The 24,892-nt window shown below is 32.3% G+C and overlaps 1 protein-coding gene across 4 annotated transcripts in view; it reads right to left on the minus strand.

Moving 5' to 3' along the window:
- LOC126879924 (glycoprotein-N-acetylgalactosamine 3-beta-galactosyltransferase 1-like) overlaps positions 1-24,892 on the minus strand; it is an 80,050-nt gene that overhangs the window by 6,042 nt on the left and 49,116 nt on the right. For all 4 annotated transcript variants that reach the window (XM_050643274.1, XM_050643273.1, XM_050643271.1 and 1 more), the window contains 6 exons: positions 13,715-13,825; positions 9,446-9,607; positions 9,061-9,178; positions 7,815-7,953; positions 6,239-6,398; positions 4,768-4,989 (listed from right to left, as the gene is read on the minus strand). In XM_050643274.1, the coding sequence (XP_050499231.1) occupies positions 4,768-4,989; positions 6,239-6,398; positions 7,815-7,953; positions 9,061-9,178; positions 9,446-9,607; positions 13,715-13,825 (912 nt within the window). The remainder of the gene's footprint in view (positions 1-4,767; positions 4,990-6,238; positions 6,399-7,814; positions 7,954-9,060; positions 9,179-9,445; positions 9,608-13,714; positions 13,826-24,892) is intronic.

Here is a 24,892-nt window from a genome sequence, read left to right on the forward strand (position 1 = left end):
AGAAAAGTATATGACCCGGTGCAAGAGGAAGACGGCACATGGAGAATCAGGAGAAATGACGAGGTTAATGATCTGAATCAGGGGTATGACATTGTAAGATTTGTGAAAAGTCAAAAACTGTCATGGCTGGGACATGTTAAGCGATAAGAAGATACGAAAACTACAAAGAAGATATTACAGTGGAAGCCGGTAGGAAGGCGAAAAAAAGGAACGCCCAGGACGAGATGGATGAATATAAGACAATGGAGGAGAAGGGCACAAGAGAGATCTGAATGGAAGAACATAGCCAGACAGGCAAAGACCCATTCAGGATTATGATGCCAAAAGAAGAAGAAGAAGAAGAAGAAGAATGAATCGCAGATTACCCATATGAAACTATTACTCTAATAAATACAGAGTATGTTAAATGTTGAATGGGTTGCATGTGAGAGTTCATTTTGAATGAAGTAAAAAAAAGTAAGAAACGTAAAAAAGTAAAAAGTAAAAAAGTAAAAAAAATTGAGAGTACGTCTGTTTTTTTACTTCATACAGAGTATGTTATAAAACAAAAATGAAAATAATCGGTTTTGTTTTGATTCAAATCGAGTCTCTTGCCATCCTCTGACACCGTGTTTCGGGGTCTACCCAAGAGTCTTATTGCAAAGCCTCTTTGAAAAAGGGTAGACCCCGAAACACGGTGTCAGAGGATGACTCGATTTGAATCAAAAAGAATCCGATTATTTTCATTTTCATTAAATATTTGCGTAGTTCAGTCAGGATAATATGTATAAAAATATTTTAAATTGGTACTAGGAAAAGATAAGATGTATTCATACTTACAAATGTGGTCTAAAAATACACTCTATCCAAGATAGTAATAACAGTCTCCCGTTTTATACCGCTAATGCGGCTTTGGGATTATAGCATGGAAGTCTGCTATCTCTAGGACCTACGGTATACAAGGAAGGTAACAGGGCCAGTGCTACGCTTCAACCGATTATTACCTCTGGTTTTAACAAAGGTCTTCTTGTTCATGTGCCGTGCTCGATTACCGAGCGTTGGCTATCAACTTGGGACGCAGAAGATCTGTTAAATCATTCTCTCAGGTTTTTAAGCCATGACGCTCTTCTTCAACCTGGCTCTCTTCTTCCGTTTACCTTGAATTGTATTATTAAATGGAGTATATTATATCTCTCTTGGTGTCGCATAACATAGCAAAATTATTTAAGTTTTCGATTTTTAACTGTTCTGTCGTCTTCTGTGACTATTCCCATCCGATGCAAAACAAGTTCGTTACGAACTCTATCCACCCAATTATTCGAAGGATTCTCCGATACACCCAGATTTCAAAGGCTTTTAGTTTTTTAAGAAGTGTATTCATTAAAGTCCAACCTTCGACACCGTACAAAAGAGTAGAAAACACAATATAACATCTCACTAATCTAATATTCAGATTCAACGTAATGCTGTTTCCACATAAGAGTTTCGTTATCTTAAAGAATGTAGCACTGGCCTTCTCTATACATATTTTAATTTATTTGGTCATGTCCCAGTTCTTATTTAGATTACAGCCAAGATAGGTTGTACTATTAGTTCTCTCCAGTTGTTCACCATGAGCTGTTACTACTTCCGGTTGTATTGGCGTCTTACTGACAACCATCACCTTGGTCTTTGCGGTGTTTAGCTTTAGTCCATACTCATCACACGTTGTGGTAATCCTATTGATCAGATGTTGAAGTTCTTCATAATTGCTTGCAATTAACATTAACATAGTGTCATCCGCGTATCTCAAATTATTAATATTGACGCCATTCATTTTGATACCACATACATTGAACATTGTTTACTGCTTTCTTGAAAACAAACTCAGAATAGATGTTAATTATTAGTGGAGACAAAATTAGTGGAGCCTTACTCCTCTTCAAATTTGAAGTTGTTTAGAAGTGTACCGGCCAGTCCTGATGTTTGCACGTTGATGCCGGTAAAGATTTTTAATAATGCGTAGATCGTTATCATCAATACCCACCTGCTGAAGAAAGGAAATCATTTCAGTATATTTTACTCGATCAAAGGCCTTCTCAAAGTCAATGAAACACATATAAACCGTATGTCCGACATTTCTGCATCTCTGTAACATAACCTGAATAATAAATAGTGCTTCTCTGGTTCCAAGGTTATTGAGGAATCCAAACTGTGTATCATCAAGTTGTTATTCTACTTTTTGATACATCCTAGAGTGCAAAATTCGTAGAAATATCTTTACAATATGACTCATCAAGCTGATCGTTCGGTAGTCACTACATATTTTCGCATTTGCTTTTTTAGGTATTGTCACAAAAGTCGATAGCAGCCAATCCGTTGGTATATAGCCAGAGGCATAGTACATAGCCAGAGTACCCAAGGTACTCATTTTATTCAGGCTGGGTCATAGATTATCCACAAGAGTACGTACTACCTCCTTATATAATTTTTCTTATCAATTATAATTCCTGTACCACAACATGTGAAGCAAAAAAATTTAAAAAAATTTTAATGTTTGTGGTGATTTTTTCTTCTTTCTATTTTTGTTACCTGTAGGTGCTGATGATGGCTCGTGTTGGGCCAAAACGCGTCCAAAGTCTTTTAAACTTGTAATGTTTTTAAAGATTGATTTGTGGTTCATCTTGGAGCAAGTGTACAATTTTAAATGGGTTATAGTAAGTAGGAACTAAGATTTGTGTAGAAATGTATCAAGAAGGCACTTATACCAACTTAAAAAAAGTTTTGTGAGCAATTATTTTTCAATTTTTATGGATTAACTTGGACATCTCTGGCTAGTTAAACAATAAATCAAATTCTTCATATTATACTAGATGAAAAGCTTATGTTTATGCAACATAGCTGCAACTACGGAGGGACAGATTCAAATTCGAACCATTGCCTGGTGAGTCTAAAGATGAAACAAATGAGGCCTTCAGCTCATAGACCAAATGGTATTCAAATAAAGAGGTATAATAGAAGAGAGCTGTACAAATATGAAATACAAAATACATTTAAAAATTGAATAGAAGATCGAATAGCAATCTTAACCTTCGGATGACCAAGCGAGGTTCAATTTTGACTGTTTAACGTCTGATTTTTTAATAAATTTAGAACTATTTTCAATGTTTAATTCATTCTTTTTTTATCTGACTTTAATATCATTCTAGATACCCACACATTTGGTAATAAAAAAATATTTCACGAATAAATTTTTTTTCTGAATTTGGGGTCAAAGACGACCCCTCTTGGCCTTCCATGTTGCAATTTTATATTGAGTAAATACCTACCGTCAATTATGTGGAATTCAGAGTAATTTTGCACTGCGCATTCTCAAAATCTATTCTTGAAGAAAGGAGGCTCTTTCTTCAAGATTTGGCCCTTGAGCTAGTTACACCCTTTATACCATCCCGACCGCGTCAAGGTTTACATAAACACATTCAAACAACTATAGATATGGTACTAACAAAATTTTCAGAAGATTCTGAAGATGCAGAGCCAACTGGAAATCTCAAGAAACATGGCCAATGTAAAATTCGTAGTCCATCATCAGACAGAAAATTCTGAAAATTCAGAAAATGCAAACATTTTGACTGCAAGGAACATTGCAATATTAAAAAAAATGTTTGTTGTGTCTGTGGCAACGTAAATTAGTCTATGTTTTCAAATTTCTCTAGTTTTTTCAAAAAGATGTTTCCTGTTTTTGTTCAGATGTAATAATTAAAAATGGGTTTTACTAATATTTATTAGTCATTTATTGATACAACACTAACACCAAAATAATAGAGAGATATTGCTGAGTCTTTTTTGCACTTGCTGTATTACAGCACGCGTTATTTTGACAGTAGAGCATGCGCAGATGTGATATCTGGCTTACGCTGCGTTATTGAAAATACGGCCTGCCGTTATTACAGGAGTCGTTACGCTGTGCGGTATTCGTTGCGCTATTTCGTTTTCAGGTTATGTTTGTTGTTTATCTTTCATTTAAACCAAATTTATTCGTAATAATTTGCTAAAATGGGTACTTCAGACAGTAGCAAACGAATTAGATTTACGTCTGATGACGATTTGTGTTTATTAAAACAAGTTTTATGTCAAAATCCATTGACTTCTACAGAAAATTTGACGTTAGTTCAGAAAAACATGAAGAGTGCAACAGGAAAATCTTTTATTTATAAGAACATTCAAGGATCATTTGTTTCTCTTACATTTCTATTTGGAAGAAAATACAAACCTTTCTTCCATCTAAATTAAATTCTGGATTTTGAGGACAAATTAGATAAATAACTAATCTTAATTGAGCCGTAAAATACCGCAACCAAAATGTTGAGCAATATCTGCATTTATGAAACGTCTGAGAAATGTCAATTCTGTCAAAATAGCGCGGTGTAAATAGCGCAACGTAGGCTGAGTTAAATTTGCAATATCTCTCTAATGAATATATTATTTTATTCCTTGGAACAACTTAATTTTTTTGTCAATTGTCATTTTTGGCCAGGGGTCATTTTTGACTCCCGTTGGTCATACGTGTAAGAAAAAAAGGTTGGTCATCGAAAGGTTAAGACTACTTAACGGCTTAGAATGCAGATGCATGCAAATAAAAACAGTAATACAGGATACGACTTAATCGGCAGTGCCAATATATGTATAAAGAAATGAGTCATAATGATGGGTTTCAAAGATTTCAGCAGGGTAGTAGAAGAAACAATAAACTAGAGATTACGTTGTTAAAATATGTGTTATAAAGATAATTCAACCGATCATATTTACCTGAGTTTCATTATAATAAATATATTTCCAGTACCAAAAATTTTTATCGACATGTCCAGGAATTAAGTGATGGCTGGGGGCAAAAGGAAAAAATCTTCCTCTGAGCTCGGGATCTCGCCCATCACCTGCGGCCACGTCTACTGCTGCTAAACATTTTCCCATTTCTACATCTTCTGCGCCTTCATTATCTTGTCTACACTTCCCTTTGTCTGGCAGCGCTTTCTAAAATATTAAAATTATTTAAAAAAATACTAATAATAATTATGTTGAATAATTACAGTGGCGGACCTACGTGGAGGGAAAATGGAGAAATTTCCCCCACCCCTAACAGGTTCCAAAATTAAAAAAAAATTGTTGAAACATAAAAATATATTAGCTGACATGAAACTTAAACCACCGACAGACAGACAAGAAATTGAATCCAATAAACACACATTATAAGTTATTATTTGTGTCTTTTAGTTGGTGTTTCATAGGAAGTTCCCCCCTCCCCCTAAGGCAAATTTTCCCTCCCAAAGCAAATGTCTAGATCCGCCACTGTATAATTATTGTATTATTCTTGTGATATTGTAAAAAATATATGGCGTGGATATCTGATAATGTTAAAACCAACAGCTAAAATATACTCCTAGTCAAAAAAATCCGGACACCTTAAAAATGTATTTATCTGTAGTGTCCAAGAAATTAACGTACCATCTTAAAAATGGGTCATTTTTGATGTCTTGAATTTCTTAAACCTGTTGTCTGATTTTAGTATATTATAGCCTTATTCTTGTAATAATATTGTTGCTAGACAGGTAAATTGTCATTGTATACCGGGTGTACAAATCAAATTGTATTTTTTTCTCAAAATTCGTCACACCCTGTGGAATATTCTAGCATCTATAAAATACTGAAATTAAAACCCAACTATAGCCTCAGGTTTTCTTAATATTGTTTCTTGATTCATTCGCTTATGTTGGATAATAGAAAAGTTAGGTACTTTAACAACTAGCCATGTTTTTCATCAATACAGGGTGTTTTTAAATAAGTATGACCAACTTTAAGGGGTAATTCTGCATAAAAAAATGACAGTTTGATTTATAAACGTATACAAATTACAGTGAAAGTCCCAGTGATTGGCTGTATACCATAGTTAAAAAATTTACAGTAGAAGTAAAAAACTTCGGTGTGTATAATGGTATAAAATTTATTAAAAACTTAAAAAGGTCATCCAAATGGATTATAGAAAAACGTCAGAACGTTTTCGATCTAATCAGATCATCTTCAGTGACATTCTGTGTAGTCATTGAAACTAGCCTACTAGTTGATATATAGTCTTCAAAATTACAGAGTTATTTATTAAAATATACTTTAGTAATACGACGCAAGAAACAATTACATATCTTGAAAATACAGATAATAAAAATGAATATGAAGAAAATGCAGTATAATGCCAAAAACACTTAACAGATATATTCTATTATATTACCTCAACAAATCGTTTTAACGCTTCTCTACTTAGTATATAACCTGCTCCCCCACTCATGTATCCTTGTGAAACGTACGGCTTAAATCGGCAACCATAGTAAATTGGTGTATCGGGACTTAATGGTAGCAACATATACCGCAGATTTTCCACTATCACATACCTACAAAATAGATCTCCATAAGTTTAATAGAGAATTTTCCCTATCCGATTGGAGTGCTAACCATGATTATAGGTCAAGTGGTACACTCTGAGGCCGCGGAGGACGATCTTATGTGTATGCTTTATGTGTGAATTACAAAAACAAGAGATTATTTGAAATGTTACTATTAATTTTGTGATAATGTATCAATACATTAATAGAAATTTGCTTTAAGTAAATCTGCTTAGATATCCGGATAACTAATAGATGGAAAACACATTAAGTTGTGAGATAAAAAAAATGAAACTAGTGGAGGTGGAAGATTTAGCGATAAAAACGTAGAAATTTACATTCTACTTATTGTTTCCCACCTTTAGGCGCATCGGACGAGTTTGGCACACGTTTAAAGGTGGGAAACAATAAATATAATGTAAGTTTATGGGTTTTTATCGCTAAATTTCCCACCTCCACTAGTTTCATTTCTTGTTATCTCACAATTTAATGTTTTCCATCTTTTGCGTTATTTTGTCGCTTACTACCGCGCTGATCACTATAGAAAAATACGAAGGGATTTTAAGACTGACAGTCGAAGTGTGACATCACGACTGTCATATTGTTATTATCACTTTGTTAACAAATATTGAAAAACCCGAATTTGCCCAATCTCAAGTCGTTTAATATCTATAAAGTTGAAATTTTGCTTCCTCTACTGCCTTTTCTGCGTCAGTATAGTATTTTTAAGATAATACCACAATAATTCGGATATTCACCAAGCAAAGATTAGGAACTTTTGTGAACAAAAAAAAGTTTATTAATAGCTAGCTGAAAATATGTAAATAGCTTAACGGTGTCTAGTCGGACAAACTTTAATATACGGGAACACTGGAACAGGAAAAGATTTAATTCTAAAGCGTGATTTTAATTGTGGAACGTGTCATTCTGACAAGTTTATAATTGTGAAAACAAGCAGGTTGTTTTCAAGTTTATTCAATAGCAAACTTTACATATAGTCTGGGCTGATTATCGGAGAATAGGCCATTTTTGGGAAAAGTTATAAAGTATAATATACGAAAAAATGTTTCTCCGCCAAATATTGTTGGGCATTTTAATAGTCATTTAGTCCGACATGTAGTAAATGTCAAATGACAGGAATTATGTTGGTGGTAAATAGCAGTCTGATTTTTGCATGAGAGTTTAATAAAAGTGTAACAAATCAGTTGGAAGTTCTGTCCGACAAAATACATGGGACGTTTTCGTAATCTGACGTTCGAAACCTGTAATCTGTTCCACAATTATTAAAACTTCCCCTGTTCCAGTGTTCCCATACATCAAAGTTTGTCGGACTAGACACCCTTAAGCTACTAACAAATTTTCAGCTTGCTATTAACCAACTTTTTTTGGTACGCGGGATCCAGGCCTAGATAAGATATAACTTACGTATCATCGTCCGCTTTCATAAACCAATCATGGTCATTTATGTGATTATCGTAAACATATTTAAAAGCAGCTTTGGTCTTAGCCCAGAGATTATTTCTTCCTTCACTTACGTTCAATGGTATTGCTGGTAGATTTGGATCTAAAACAGCAGATTAAAGGATACAAATAAAATAACTTAAATAATGATTATAACATACTAAATTAATGGATAAACAACTTTACATATTAATGGATTCGACCGTTACTTGATGGAAGTTCATTTGATCTAACAATAAAACACTGAAAACGTTTGTTTTCTATACTTCCACAAAATTTATTACAACTAAGTGACTATAGCTGTATCGGCAGAGTGCCTTTCTCAAGTGATCATCACTTGAGAAAGGCACTCTGCCAAAAAAACTGTAGTCACTTAGTTGTAATAAATTTTGCGGGTGTAGAAAACAAGCGTTTTCAGTGTTTTATTGTTAGAACATCTCATCACTCTCTTTGACTTATCTCTATGCGGGATCGGCTTCCTTAATTGCATTTCTCCATACAATTCTATCTGGTGTCTTATCAATATTAATGACCTTTAGCAACATGTCCTGCCTAATCGTCTCCCCCAGGTCTTCTTTGGTCTTCCTCTCCTACTCCTTCCAGGAATCTGCACTTCGGCAATTCTTCGTATTGGGAGATTAACGTCTAGACATTGAACATGAATTCATCTTAACTTATGCTCTCTCATTTTAGCATCAAATTGGGGCTACACCTAGACTTTGCCTAATACACCCATTTTTAATTTTGTCTTCACTAGTCGTTACTGCCTCATACATATCTCTCACAATGTTTACATATTCACCAGTAAGTTCTTTCTTATTGAGTGCCCACCACAGAATCTCTCGAGGAACTCTATCATATGCTTTCTCAAGATCAATGAATACCATATGAGCGTTTGTTTCTTTATTCCTGTGTTCTTCCATCAATTCCGTCTTAAAATGAAGATTGCATCTGTTGTTGATCTGCCCTGTCATTAAAAACCATTTGCAAAGTAAGAATGTCAATCTAGAGGCCAGTTCAGATAGCAAAGCAACTAGTAAAGTCGATTTTACGAATTTGCAACGGTTTGGATTATCGTTAGACATCGTTGAGCATAATGTGTAAGTTGACAAGAATAACTGACTACAATAAGTTGAGCTAAATTTTAGAGACTGCGGAGTACCTTTATTTTATAATAGACTACGACTACGACATAAAATATTCACGTTACCTGCTTTTGAACTCATGAATAATAAAGTGTTACATCTCTTTCCCCATGTTGCCTTGACATGTTTTGCTTTTTTCTCATGGTTGTCTGGTCCAGTCATAACCCAACATAATACTCTAACCTAAAATAAGGGATCTTTTAAGATCTGTTAAAGATATTCATGATAACACTAGTACGGAGTCAAGAGAGAAAGCGGGAGAAAGAGATAAAAAGATAGAAAAAATTAAAGAGTAAAATACAATACACTACAATAGGACATAAAACAATAGAATAGAATAGAATAGAATATAATGCAATTTTGGCAGCAACGAATAAGATTGTAATTACATGCAATAAGGGTCATCTTAAAAATACAATAAAGAAAATAAATTGGTAATAAATGGTTTACCTTTTTCTTAAGAGATTCTGCTAGGGACGAATCTGTCATTAGGTGGAACGTGTCATTTTCTCCGTGTTCCCCTACCTCCCCTACAACGTCAACATCATCCATTTCATCTTCGTTGTGGAAATCGTGATGATGTCCATCGCTATGTCCATGACTATGGATTACCTATAGAAAATGCATACAAAGTAAATTAATATACAGGGTGTAACAAAAAGGTAGGTCATAAATTAAATCACATTCTGGGACTTTTCGATATATTTTCCAATATGTATATCGAAAACTATTATTAGAGATTTTTTAATGAGACAGGTACATCTTTAAAAAAATAACAGTGAAATTTGTGCACCCCGTAAAAATTTTATGGGGGTTTTTCCCTTAATACCTTGGCTAAGTTACGGGACAAATATACCTCGTATTGCATTAACGGTTGGCTGCGTCGGCTGTGTCGTAACGCACTATGTCAAATGAGCCATACGGGACATATATGTCTCGTAATGCACTCAACGTAAGTTTATAAATATCTCTAAACGCAGCCAAGGTGTTAAACGCTCCCAAACTTTAGTGTACATTCCAATTAAATTATTATTGTGGAACCATTAGTTAAATACAATATTTTTAAAACTTTTTTGCCTCTTAGTACTTTTCTGATGAGCCAGGGGAGTAGCTAGAGCCGTATTATATCAGCCGTATCAATTATACGGGGTCTCCAACATACAGGGCCCCTGATATGTCGAAAAAAAAATTAAATTGGCTCTGAATGCATGTTAAAAAATATGTTATGTCTTAAAACCTACCAAATTTCATTTACATATCTCAAACGGTTTCAAAACAATCAATAAATCGTTAGTTTGTAAGAAAAAATTAAACATCCCGTATCTCGGAAACGAAGCATTTGCGGACAAATGTTTATCAAGTAAACGGTCATTAGTTTTTCATGTACAATTACCCATTAAAGTTTGCCATACTTATTTAGAAATATCTTGTATTGATGAAGAACATGGCTAGTTGTTAAAAACCTAACTTTTTTATTATCCAACATAAGCGAATTAATAAAAAAACATAATGTTAAGAAAACCTAAGGCTGTAGTTGGGCTCTAATTTTAGTATTTTATAAATGCTAGAATATTCCACAGTGTGTGGTGAACTTTGAGAAAAAACACTGTTTGATTGGTACACCCGGTATACAATGACAATTTACCTGTCTAGCAACAATATTGTTACAGCGATATTGTTAAAGAATAAGGCTATAACATATTAAAAAATCACTTAAATCGAAAATTTCACCACTAAACAGGTTTAGGAAATTCGAGACATCAAAAATGACCCATTTTGTGGGTGGCCCGTTTTCTCTGACGAGCAGTGTATATCGTGATAATAATGTTATTTGTGTTACAGAATCCAAGATTAAGATGCTTATTGGTTTAATGCTTTGGAGATATCGCCAATTTTGTTGTTTTTGCTATTTATTAATTATGATTTGGCTTTAAAACTTTATTACTCTCTCAATAATACTAATCACTCCTTCTTCATCATTATCATCCAGCCTTCCGCATCTAAAGTTGAACATAGGCCTCCCCTAATTTCTTCCAGTTCTGTCCTTTTTATGTGGTTTGTCCATTGTGTAGGTGGGTTACCTCTACTTGCTCTGTCTGCTCGTGGTCTCCACACTGTAATATTTTGGGCCCACCTCACGTCCTTCATTCTAGCTACATGACCAGCCCAATTCCACTTCAGCCATGTTACTCGCTCTATGACATCTGTGACGCCTGTCCTTATGATTTACTCTTTTCTAACCATGTCTCTGAGAGTTAGTCCAAGTAGTAACCGTTCCATTCTTCTTTGGGCCAATCTAAGTTTGGTTGCTGTGGCTTGAGTAAACGACAGTGTTTCGGTGCCGTAAGTCGTGACTGAAAGCACACATTGGTGTGCATCACTAGTCATTTGCTTGTAATTTTCAAAGAATAGGAAATCGCCCTTCGCTGGATTCGTTTAACTTTTGAGATCGTGCTGACAATTATCAAAAATATATTTTTTCGTTATTTATTGTTTTTATAATGGTATATATTTCGTTAATATTAACTTAAAAAAATATTATGATATTTATAATTATTGCTGTGATGTTTACATAATCTGTTTGTTTATTTATTGATAAGCTCCACATGTTGACTTTGTTTTTAATTTGGTTTAGTAGTTAATGGTATACCTAATTTAAGATGTTGTTTTCACCCAATTTTGAAAAACTGTGAAAATGTTGAATTATCCACGTATGCCTGTCCGTCCGTCTGTCTGTCCGTAAACTCAACTCCTTCGTCATTATATCAGGTAGAATGATATCAACATTATATTTTGCGGCCTATTTCCAAATTATTCTCTTCAGAGAAATGAGAAGTCCCAGATCTAAACAATAAATCTGAAAATTCTCTTGGAACCACTTTCCTGAATGTATGCTTTTTACAATTTATAAGGTAAGGAGACGACGAATAAAGGAGACAAATGGGACTCTACAATATGCAGTCACATTCCGTCTATTCGTCTAGGAAAAAATTCCAACGAAAGTTGATTCCGTGTACTCAAAATATGAGTAAAATGAAAAATTAAAAAACAGCATATATGTTTCATTTCAGTTCAGAGGTGATCCACCATCCCCATATTTACGTTTCTGTCTCTCCAGACGTCTTCAGTGGGGCTACACGAACATCTCTGAATCGAAACAAAACCAACGAAACCAAGCTGTCTAAAAATAATTCTGCTTATCGGATGCTCTAGCGGTAGCGATACCTATTACAGAGAAAATTAATCTGAAAATTTTCTTGGAAGCACTTCCGGGTGATTAATTTTAATTAATATTCTCTTCAGATTTGCTGGCCAAGGCAAAAAAACATCTTGTTTGATTTGTAATCATGCTTTTTTCCAATTATATTATAAACAAATTCTTCCTAAAGGCGGATCCACATCAATAAAAATTTGTGTGTGTGTGTTGTATTTTAAAATACAGAAAAAAATGTTTTTTGCGTGCAAAAATGTCTACTTTCGCGCACGCATTTTAGTTTGTGTGTGTGTGTGTTTATGTTTTATTGGCACTGGTTTAAGCAACCAACTGGCCAGTCAATGTGTTTTGAATTCTCTCTTTTACAAAATATATGCTTAGTATCTAAATTTAAAACTATTAGTACTACTGTTTTTTTTACTCTGTTTTTTTTATTATTTTTTTTATTATATTTTTTAACATTTTTTTTATTACATTTGTTTTTTTTTTTTTTTTTTTGTATATTTTTTTATCGCGCTAAGACCTAAACTCGATTCAACCTCGCGGAGGTTTAGATCTTAGTATCTTTTTATTTTATTAAATTATTTTTTTTTTTATTTTTTTTTCTTTTTTTCTCATTTTAGTTTAGAACGTTTTACTTTTCCACAAGCGTGTTAATTTAGATATGTTAATATGGCCTTAAAGTAATTATAATACATGCAATAAACTAAATATTTAGATATTATTTACTAATTTATTTCAAATATATCTTATTGTGTTCATGTTTTAATGAAATTAACGCGAGAATTCGATGAAATAAAATAATTTTGACATAATATTCGAAAGTCAAATCAGTAGACAGTAACAGTGGTTTTGAATCGTCGTCATGGAAACCAATATCGTCGTCATGCTAACCAATTATGCTGAAATTTTAGTTTTGACAACCTTGTCAAAGAATTAATTTGTGTATGTATTTTCATATTAATTAAATTAATTGATTAAGATTTGGTCATTTTTTAAAGACTCGTAGAAAAAATATTGTCCCTAACGCTTGCAGAAAGTCTCTTTTCCGCACTCGACTGCTTGCCGAACTCCCGCTTCGCGTCGTTCGGCAAACTACAGTCGCGTGCGGAAAAGTATGACTTTCTGCACTTGTTAGGAAAATAACTATTGCGGCACAAATTTAAATCTGGTCAAGTATTTTTACAATGTAAATATATATTTTCTGTGCTATGTCGCCGAATCCACCTAGCGACAAGTGGATAATCAAGTCCACATTAACAGTGCTGTGCTGGGAAAATTTCTTTGAAGTCGACTGAAAAACCGCCAGAACGACGGATAGCGTGTATTGTTCATCACGAAAATATTTTCGCATAAATCCACGCGGCGCACAGTCCACATCAATAAAAAGTTCAACCCACACGAGCAAATTTTTGTGTCAAATACAACGTACAACGTAAATTTTTATTGATGTGGATTCGTCTTTAGGTATACAAAATGCTACAATTACATACATATTTACTAACCTGTCTCAAATGTTTTAGGTTGTCTTTGTAGATAGTACTAGGCGCTAGGACTATAAAAGCTACCGTAAAACCCACTACAACACCGGCAATCAAACAAAAAGTGCTTCTTTCCTAAAAAATAATAAAAACCTAAATTTTACACCAATCAAACAAAAATAACTTCTATCCTTAAAAAAATATTAAAAACAATTAGTCGAGGAAATGAAGCTGTAAAAATGGCAAAACCTCGCAATTTTTTCGTCCAGCATCGATTTGTACAAAAATTTGGGATTAGGCTCATTTCACCCTCTAGTTCATTTTCTATATTGAGCCGTTGTACGCTTTTGTTTTTTTAAGGGTGAAAACCACCCTTAATTGTAAAAAATTTAAAATAACATTTTAAACTTTAATACTGTTAACATTTGCTTCTCATTAGTTATATAATGATTGTTTTGTGCTTTAAGATATAATATCACAATATTTCAACCCTTAAAACTACCCTTGTTGGAGCTATATTAAAAGTTTACTTATCCTAAAAGAATAATTTCGGCTTGCATCAATTTACATAAAAATTTGGGATTAGGATCAGCTTACCCTGTACTTCATATTCTATATCATCAAGGGCGTTGATGATTTTTAGGGGTGTAAACTACCCTTATTGTCAAAAATTATATAAAAACATTGTAGACTTTAATATAGGTAAAATTTGGTTTTGACTGGTTAAATAATGATTGTTTTATGCTTTAGGATATAATATCATAATATTTCAACCCTTAAAAACCACCCTTAATAACATTGCAATTTTTATAATTAGACAATTTAATAGATCTATACAGAAAAAAAAGTAGAATTAAAGAATTACAAAAACATTTATTTACACAAAAATACGAATTTACAAATATATAAAAATACACATACATAGCTATTTGTATAACAAGGGAGGAAAGTGCTACTTTTCCTCCCGAGAATGAAGTTTACTGCCCGACGCGTAGCGGAGGGCAGTAATCATTCAAGGGAGGAAAAGGCACTTTACTCCCATGTTATACATATGGTTTTTCCACCTTCCTCAAATAACAAGTCATTTTTTAATTTTTACTTAATTTATTTATGTAACTAACCAACAAAATTTATTAGACCTAAAATTAACAAGTAGGTACAATATAACTGTCAACTGTCAAATATAAGTCAAATTATTAATGTAAACATTGTTAAATCAGAATAAAAATTTACTGTTTTTTACCATTCTGCCAAATACAGAGTGTTTTTAAATAAACGTTAAAATATATAGATACTTACGTAATAGAAAATAGATATTATACAGGGCGTCAATAAGTTATATTTCATGAATGAAATACTATGACATCACGTTTACTTTTCCTCCCTAGGGAGGAAAAATATTTTCCTCCCTAGGGAGGAAAAGTACAACTTTGCTCCCTACAATCAGGTCCGGAAAAGTATACTTTCGGTAGAGGTAGGTGGAAAAATAGTTTTTTAGTCATCCAGTATACGAACCGGCTCTGTGGTATTATACAGTGCTAGTCTAAAGTCCGTACCCCCCTCGTATCTTTTGAACGGTTATACCTATAATAGTCAAATTTGGAGGGAGGAAATAAACGGACGTAAGCTTATTAACTAGTTATGACAGGTGACGTAATAGTGACAGATGACGTTACAGAGCCACTGTGACCGATAATTTTAAATAGGACCTTATGGCAAGTGATACCTCGTTTGAAAGGTATTTAAAATACCTATTCAGTCATACTATTTTTTTGGGTTTAGGTTGATTTTGATTTTGGTGAATAAATTAAATAAATATAATATTGTAGTTTCGAATTTAATTATTAAAAATTCAAATGTCCGCCTATGGATTTTTTGTCAAAAAAGTTTACGTTTTTTAATTTTCTAGTAGTTTTTACGTCAACGTCAACCTGTTTGACAAGTAATCATAGGCGGAATTTTGAATTTTTATTAATTAAATGCGAAACTACAATTTTATATTTATTTGATTTGTTCATCAAAATTAGCTTAAACTCAAACAAAATTAGTATGACTGAATAGATATTTTCAATACCTTTCAAACGAGGTATCACTTGCCATAATGTCCCATTTAAAATTATCGGTCACAGTGTCTCTGTAACGTCATCTGTCACTATTACGTCACCTGTCATGATTAGTTAAGAAGCTTACGTCCGTTTATTTCTTCCCTCCAAGTTTCACTATTATAGGTATAACTGTTCAAAAGATACGAGGGGGGGTACGGACTTTTGACTAGCACTGTATAAGTACATTGAAATTGCTCTATAAGGGGACTATTCGAATTTTTCGAAAAATAAAAATAATTTTATAAATATAGCTCCTTAATTTTTTGGCGATAAAAGTTTTTTCAATAATAGTTTTGTAGGATTTTTGAAGAGTAATAAGACTGTTTAAATTAAATTCCGTAAGATCCTTTAATTTTTATTTGAAGTGGGTTTAAAGTGCTCGAATAAGGGGATGTTTGCTCGTAAATAGATGTTTAAACAGCTATGTCTCACTAACTGTTCACTGTAATGAGAATCTATGCATAAGAAAATTTTAGCCTTTAAAAAAGTTACAATTTAGTAGTCTATCTTTTTTTCGTGTCTCCAGTATTTTCGGAGATATTTTGAAGAAAATTGTAAAAAATGCAAAATTGCAAATAATCAATTTTTCTTTAAACTTTAATTTTTCTAAAATTAGGCCTTTTAAATAGGTCAAACTTCTTGGGTGTATTGATAATATAAATATAAAAGGAATTACAGAAAGGCGAAGACCAATCATTAGTTACAATGGTAGTTATGGGGTTGTTTTTACTGTTTTTTTCGTAGAGGAAAATAGGTACCGACCTTTTTTTGATCATAAGTTGCTCAATTTTTATGCTAGAAACTTTTTATTATTATTTTTAAAGCTCTTATTGTATGCTTGAAAAAACATCATGTAAGTTTTCCTGGAAAAATGCAAAGTTTTCCCGTTATTTGGCTTTGATTATTTCAAATTATGCATTTGACGAAAAAAGCTAACCTTTAACATGCCATATCTCGGTTTGTATTGGCCGTAAAAATATTATAGAAAAACAGTTTCGTTTGTGTTACTAAAAGATACAATTTTGATATCTACAGTTTTTTTGATTAAATGCATATTTTTCGGGTTATTCTCAAAAAACCCTCTAAAAAAGTCTATTTTCCGTCGAGAAACTGTTACTTTCAACCACGAATAACTCGAAAAATATTAGTTTTACGAAGAAAATGTAAAAAACATTTTTTTCTTAAAATCACTTTTTACATCGATTTACGTAGATAATATGTAATAAAAAATTCCCACCCCCGAGGTTTTAGCGTACAGCGGCATGATATAGAAAATGATCCTTGGACTATTCCCTACCTTCTATGAAATCTTCATGTAAATCCAGGCTGGACGAAAAAATTGCGAGCCAAAATGCTTCATTTCCTCGAGTAAATTATGTACTAAAATTTATGACAGGGTCAACTGTTTTAGAGATTCTTCTCTTCTTCAGGTGCCATCTCCGCTACGGAGGTTGGCAGTCATCAAAGCTATTTTAATTTTTGAGGCAGTAGCTCTAAATAGTTGTTTTGAGCTGCATCCAAACCATTCTCTCAGGTTCTTCAACCATGAAATTCGTCTTCTTCCGATGCTTCTTCTGCCATCTATCTTTCCCTGCATTATGTTTTAATGTTTCCCTGTTTTAGAGATTAAGACCGCTCTTTCCTATCTTTCCCTGTTTTAGAGATTAAGACCGCTTAATCAAAATAAGGACCAAAAAGACCTTTGAGGGCATAGGCGCAAAACGTCGCCTGTCAAAATGTTCAATGTGTTTTAAATGTATTTATTTTTTTCGAATCCTGAAAAACTAATAAGTATTTTTGAAAAATTTAAACGCAGAATGAAAGATTACCTTATGTTATTACCGAGGGCCGAAAGTCCCTGAAAACTTCTATAATGTTTATTTTAATAAGTGACAGAGGTAAAAAAAGAGAAAATTTGGTGTGACTTTTAATTTCAAATATCTCATTAAAAAGAAAGTTTTTGGTTATTCTGAGGGACTTTTGGCCCTCGGCAATAATGCAATTTTTCATTCTGCGTTTAAATTGTCAAAAATACTCATTAGTAGATATTCTCAGGATTCGAAAAAAAATGAATACATTTAAAACACATTGAACATTTTGTGTCTATTTTAATATTGTCTTGTAAGTACCTATTTTTTAATAAGAACCATTTAAAAGCTGAAAAAATAAACATAATGAAATTGCAAAATACAAACTATCAACAGAAATATAAATGAAAGCAAAGAAGATACTATACTGTGTTCATGTTCAAGATAAGCCCCTCAGGTCAAAAAATGAACACTCCTCAGCTTCACACCCGCACACGTTCAAAAAATAAGCCAAAGTATAATAAATTATGTTTTAAATGAAAATAGTAATTCACAGTAAACAATTCACTAGTTTATTGTAAACAAATTATTATTAAATATCTATTTTTCTTCGCCTGTTTGAATACATTCCTGGACAAAGGCCTCCCCATGAATTCTCTATTCTTCACAGTTTTATGCTATTTGGTGCCACTTTCTTCCCATTTTTGCTTTGCTTGTCGTTTAACCATCGATTTTATGGTCTTCCTTCTTCCTCTACTACGACTGTGATTGCGTGGTCTCCATTGTACAATGTTTCTAGTTCATCTTTCGATGTTTTGTCGTGCCACGTGTCCTACCCAGTTCCATTTCATTTGGGCAATTCTTTCAATTACATCTTCCACCTTCGTTTTTCTTCGCACGTCCTCATTTCTTATATGTTCACTCAGAGGTACTCATAACATAGCTCGTTCTAGCGCCCTATGTGTCGTTCGGTGCTCAATGCTCAAGTCATTCGGATTCTTCTAGTTACCTCTTATTAAATATATCTACCTAAATATAATTTTATATATTTCGACAAAAAAAATTTAATTCAAGAACAGTTTTTAAATAGTCCGTTCTTTAACGGTAAAATATTGCAAAACCTCTAAATTTTAAAGAACCGTTTGGATTGACATGAAATTTGGCATACACATAGCTAACAAGTCAAAGAAAGAAAGTGATATTGTGCTGATATGTGCTTTTGCCCTGGGGGTGGTTTTCACCTTCTCTTGGGGGTGAAAAAATATTCGCCCAAAGAAAGTCAGGAAATCCATAAACTGGCTAATTTTAAGTAACTTTTGTTCTATAGAGTTTTTTCACTAAGTCAATACTTTTCGAGTTTTTTGGCAGTGAATATGTTCATTTTCAACAAAATAACCACGCTTTTAGACGGTTTTTCGCAAATAACTCAAATAGAAAGCTTCATTTTTGTTTTATAAAAAAAATTCTAGCATCAAAATTAAACAAGTTACGCTCAAAATAAAGTTAGTCCCTTTTGGTTTTGGTAAAAAACTCGAGAAAATCACCCCCTAATTAGTATCTTAAATGAACTTAATCGTTACGACTTCACAAGTTTCTTGACTCGTGTATATATTGTTTATATGATCTGTAAGTTTCATCGGTTTAAAGTCCTTATTATTGAAAGGGCTGTAGTTAAAAGGGGTTGAACGAGTCACTGATCACGAATGTATGCAAATTTAGAAACACCAAATCTCAATCAATTTTTGTCTAACACAAAAACAAAAAAATACATGATATTCAGAAAAGCAAATCTGACTTTTTTTGTTTTTCGAGATTTTTGGTATCTCTTACAATTTTTAAGTTATTTTGAAAAAAAGTATATTTTTCAAAATTTAAATTTTTAAAAATTTTACTTTGAAACCAAATTTTTTCAAAAATAAGCACTTTAAATCGATGAAACTTACAGATCATATAAAGACAACATGAGTAAAATAATTTGTGGAGCGGTAAAGAGTAATTTCATTTAAGTTGCTAATTAGGGGGTGGTTTTCCCGATTTTTTTGCAAAAACAAAAAGGACCAACTTTATTTTGAGCGTAACTTGCTTAAATTTAAAGCTAAAAACTTTTTGTAAAAACAGAAATAAAGCTTTTTTTAAACACTTTAAAAAAGTTATAATGGGTTTTTCCCAAAAAGTGCTTAATTTTTTGGATATTTTACGTCGAAATATTCTATTTGAAATTTGGTGAATATTAATCTATTTTTCATTGACTACAACTCTGGTTCGACGAGATCCAGAGACCTAACGCGTACACCATTTTTTTACTATTTTATAGGACATATTTTTGCTAAGAACGTTTTTTTCGACAAAATACTTACTTTTTGAGTTATTTGCGAAAAACCGTCTAAAAATGTGGTTATTTTGTTGAAAAATGAACAGATTCACTCGCAAATAACTCGAAAAGTGTTGACTTGGCGAAAAAGCTCTATAGAACAAAAGTTACTTAAAATTAGTCAGTTTACCCATTTCCGGACTTATTTTGGACATATATTTTTTCACCCCCAAGAGGGGGTGAAAGTCACCCCCAGGGCAAAAGCACACATCGGCACAATATCACTTTTTTTCTTTGACATGTAAGCTATACGTATGCCAAATTTCATGTCAATCCAAGCGGTTCTTTAAAATTTAGAGCAAAAACCGTGAAAGAATGGACTAAAATTGTTTTAAACTGTTTTAAGTTTATTGTAATTTTTACAGCTCTTTTCCTTAGTAAAAATTAGTGATTTTAGTAGGTTGTTAAACGTGTTTGTCAAAATATCTTAATATTTTTGTTTACATCTAGGTATATCTGTCGATTGATGCTAAAAAGGATTGTCAAAATCTTTACATTTCAGAAAATTATAGTTCAAGTTTTTGCTAAAACTACTTTTAAATACAGTTTCAATGTAGTTTAGGTTTTACTTACCTTTGAACAAAATAAGATTGTGTTTTTATTTTTATTTCTGGATTTAAAAATTTTGAAAGACGACATTATTGGACTTTGTTGCATATATTTTTTATTTGTATCTATTTATTTTGTTTTGTGACATTAGCCGTTACAATCAAAAATAAACAAATATATTTATTTTGAGTTTATTAGGTAACAATGTAGTCAATTTTTGTATAATTTTTTGTAGAATAATTTCTGTCATCGTTGTCAACAATCTATTATATTTTACTAAATAAGACCGCATATTATCCATAGACGTGCATTTTAATTATTGGTATATAAACCGTCAAATGGAGCAACTGATAATATAATCTCTACTAATATCTCACGGTAAGTAACACTAAAAATTTTTCAAATAGTACAATATTACTTAATGGGTGATTAGAAAGATTTCGTAATTTTATTGAATATTATGAAATACTACTTAATATGACTTTTTGAAGTACATACCTATTCGGTATCTACACTAGATAACAATTTTGTACCTCAATTTATAGAGTTAAAAAAAAACAAGATCATAAATAACGTATGTGATTAAACTATATCTTATACTTTTACTAATCCTTATCTATATAACCCATAAACCTTCCAAAGAAATCATTATTTACAGAATGCTGATTTATCTAGTTTTAAAATCCTAAACTGTCTAGAAAGTTATTTAAAAGATATAATATTATAGTGTCATAAATATAATATAGAAATCCGAACATCCGTTATAAATTATTTTATTTCAATAAAAGTTTTGCATGGTCGATTACGTGCAACTACGATCGATTATAGACTAATATTATAATAAAACAACAATCAGAATGAAAAATCCAAGACACAAGAGTCTACAGAGGTGTATAATGCGGATCTGACCATTATCCACTAATATCTTGGCACAAACCTCCTTCAAACATAGAATAAATGAAATATCAAAAGAGAAGAAAGAAGAAATAATCAAAGAGTCCAAATTTAAACTAACTGGGCTATATTATGACGACACCTCTAGGTTCCTATACCAGAACAGACTGGATCAAAAACTTGATCAAATTGACCTGACATGTAGCACCAATACAATATACGAAAAAATAACATTTGCGATTAAGGAAGCAGCTAGTGAAGCATTAGGTATGGCGGAGATATCAAATACGAAAAATAAACATAATCCGGAGCGACAAACTTGAACAACAAAAACAAATAAAACAACAAAAGTATCATAAATGGTTGAAGTCACAAAACACATGATAAAACCCAATACCGCGAAGAATTAACCAAATATAAAAAAATGTTAACAAAAAATAAGAACGATAACTGAGAACAGAGATGTAAGGAAGTGGAATGTCACCTAGGTGAAAGCCGATCCTCGGAAGCTTGGAGGTTCATTCGAAATCTAAGAAACGATAACAAACCTTCAAACTGAAAGACAAACCTTCAAATTATTGATTTAAAGATATGGCAAGAGGTAGAATTAAATAACGAATTCGTTGAGAGAATCACTAAAATCACTAAAAAATAAAAAAGCATATGGTCCAGAAGGAATCCCAGAGGAAATCATAAAAAATGGAACTGCAAAATTGATCAAACTAATAACCTTAATTTTCAACAACTACACAAATAGAGAAAACATACTAGAAAATTGGAAAAAAATGATGGATAACCCCAATACTCAAAAAGGGTAACAAGGAAGACTGCAAGAACTAATGCTGTATTACTGTAACCTGCACCTTTAGCAGATTATATGGAAAAACTTTAAAAACGCTAATAGAAAATGAATATGTACCTTTAGAGATTGAACAACAAGCAGGATTCCGAGCAGGAAGATCCTGCATCGATCATAATATCTTTACGCTCAACCAACTCAACAAAAAAAAAATAGCCAGAGACAGAGAAATACATCTACTATTCATCGATCGAACTAAGGCATATGATACCGTACCATTGTGTAAATTATGGCAAATCCTGGAAAAATCCCCTATTAATATTACTTTAATCAAACAGTGCAAAAATTCTATAATAACATTCAAGCAAAAATAAAAATCAACAACAGAATATCCGATAGCTTCATGGTGAATAAGGGACTACGACAGGGATGCAGCTTATCGACTACACTGTTTAAAATCGATACATATGCATATAAATAAGGTCTTAAATAAATGGCGGAAATCATGTTCTGGTATTGGGATACAGCTAAATAGCCCTATCAGGGAACACAAAATTTTACGAAAACCTCCAAAAAAATAAAGGAAGGATGAAAATTTGGGAATAGGTAGTTGAAATTGTCTATTATTATATAAGAAAAAGTTTACAATTCTACATCCCCTCCATTTTACAAAAATTGGGAAATACGGGGTGAAAAATATTTTCTCAGGAGTGAAAAAATATACGTTCAAAATTAGCCCGGAATTGGATAAAATGACTAATTCTAAGCAACTTTTGTTCTATAGAGTTTTTTCCTTAAGCCAATATTTTTCGAGTTATTTGCAAGTTAATATGTTCATTTAAAAAAAAAAACATGTTTTTGGACGGTTATTCGCAGATAACTCAAAAAGTAAGTATTCTAGCGAAAAAATATTCTGAGTAAAAATATAGCTTATAAAAAATTGAAAAAAATGGTGTACGCGTCAAGTATGCAGACCCAGTAGAAGCAGAGTTGTAGCTAATGAAAAGTAGGTTCTTCTTCGTCAAATTCCAAATCGAATATTTCAATGTGAAATAACCAAAAAAACAGAGCATTTTTCGGGGAAAATTCATTACAACTTTTTTAAAGTGTTTAAAAAAGGTTTATTTTTGTTTTTTAAAAGAACTTCTAACAATAAAAATAAGTGAGTTACGCTCAAAATATTGTTGGTCTCTTTTATTTTTTGGTACAAAAATCGCTAAAATCGCCCCCTAATTAGCTTCTCAAATAAAATTAATCGTTACCGCTTCACAAGTTACTTTACTTATCTATTGTTTATATTATCTATAAGTTTCTTTGATTCAAAGTGCTCACTTTAAAAAAAAATTGGGTTTAAAATAAAACATTTTTTTTTATTTGAAAAAAAAATGGAATTGTTCATGGAATTAACTTAAAAATTATTAGTAATACCAAAAATCTTAAAGAGTAATAAAATGTACGTTTTGCTTTTCTGAATATTTTTGCTGTTTTGTTTTCTTGTTAGACAAAAATTGGTTATGCTATGGCTGTTCAAAATTTGCCTAAACTCGTCATTAGTTACTCGTTCAAGCTATTTTAACTACAGCTTTTTCAAAAATATGCACTTTGAACCGATGAAACTTACAGATCATAATAAATAATACATAAGTAAAGTAACTTGTGAAGTGTTAATGATAAAATTTATTTGTGATGCTAATTAGGAAGTGTTTTTCGCGATTTTTTTACCAAAAAATAAAAGAAACCAACAATATTTTGAGCGCAACTCACTTACTTTTAATGTTAAACGTTTTTTTAAAAAACAAAAATAAACCTTTTTTTAAACACTTTAAAAAGTTGAAATGAATTTTCCCCGAAAAGTGCTTCGTTTTTTGGGTTATTTTACAGTGAAATATTCGATTTGCAATTTGATGAAGAAGAACCTACTTTTCATTAGCTACAGCTCTGCTTCTACTGGGTCTACATACCCTAAGCAAAAACTTTTTTTTCAGTTTTTTTATAAGCTATATTTTTGCTAAGAATATTTTTTTGGCTGAAATACTTACTTTTTGAGTTATCTCCGAAAAACCGTCGAAAAACATGTTTTTTTCTGTTAAAAATGAACGAAAAGTATTGGCTTAAGGAAAAAACTCTATAGAACAAAAGTTGCTTAGAATTAGTCATTTTATCCAATTCCGGACTTATTTTGAATGTATGTTTTTCACCTTGGAGAGGGGGGTTTTCCCCTCCATTTTTGTGAAATGGAGGGGATGTAGAATTGTAAGTAGAATTGTAAACTTTTTCTTATATAATAATAGACAATTTCAACTACCTATTCCCAAATTTTCATCCTTCCTTTATTTTTTTTTGGGGTCAGATTGTTCTTTGATCAGGTGGTGATAGCCCAGGATAAAGATGATATACTATTTATGACAAACCGGCTGTTTCGAAAATATAAAGAATGGGACATATACGTCAATACATAGAAAACCAAATATATGTGTATCTTCTTTAGCCCATTTCTATCCAACTTTGGACATAGGCTTTCCCCAAATCTTTCCATTTCCGTCTGTCCTTGGCTGCGCTTTGCCAGTTGATTCCTGCAGCTTTTACAACATCGTCCTTCCATCGCATATGAGGTCTTCCTCTTCCTCTTCTTCCTGTGTAGCAGGAATATGTGTATAGGAGGACAGAAAAATGAGC

Source organism: Diabrotica virgifera, chromosome 2, assembly GCF_917563875.1.
Source record: "Diabrotica virgifera virgifera chromosome 2, PGI_DIABVI_V3a".
NCBI lineage: Eukaryota > Metazoa > Arthropoda > Insecta > Coleoptera > Chrysomelidae > Diabrotica > Diabrotica virgifera.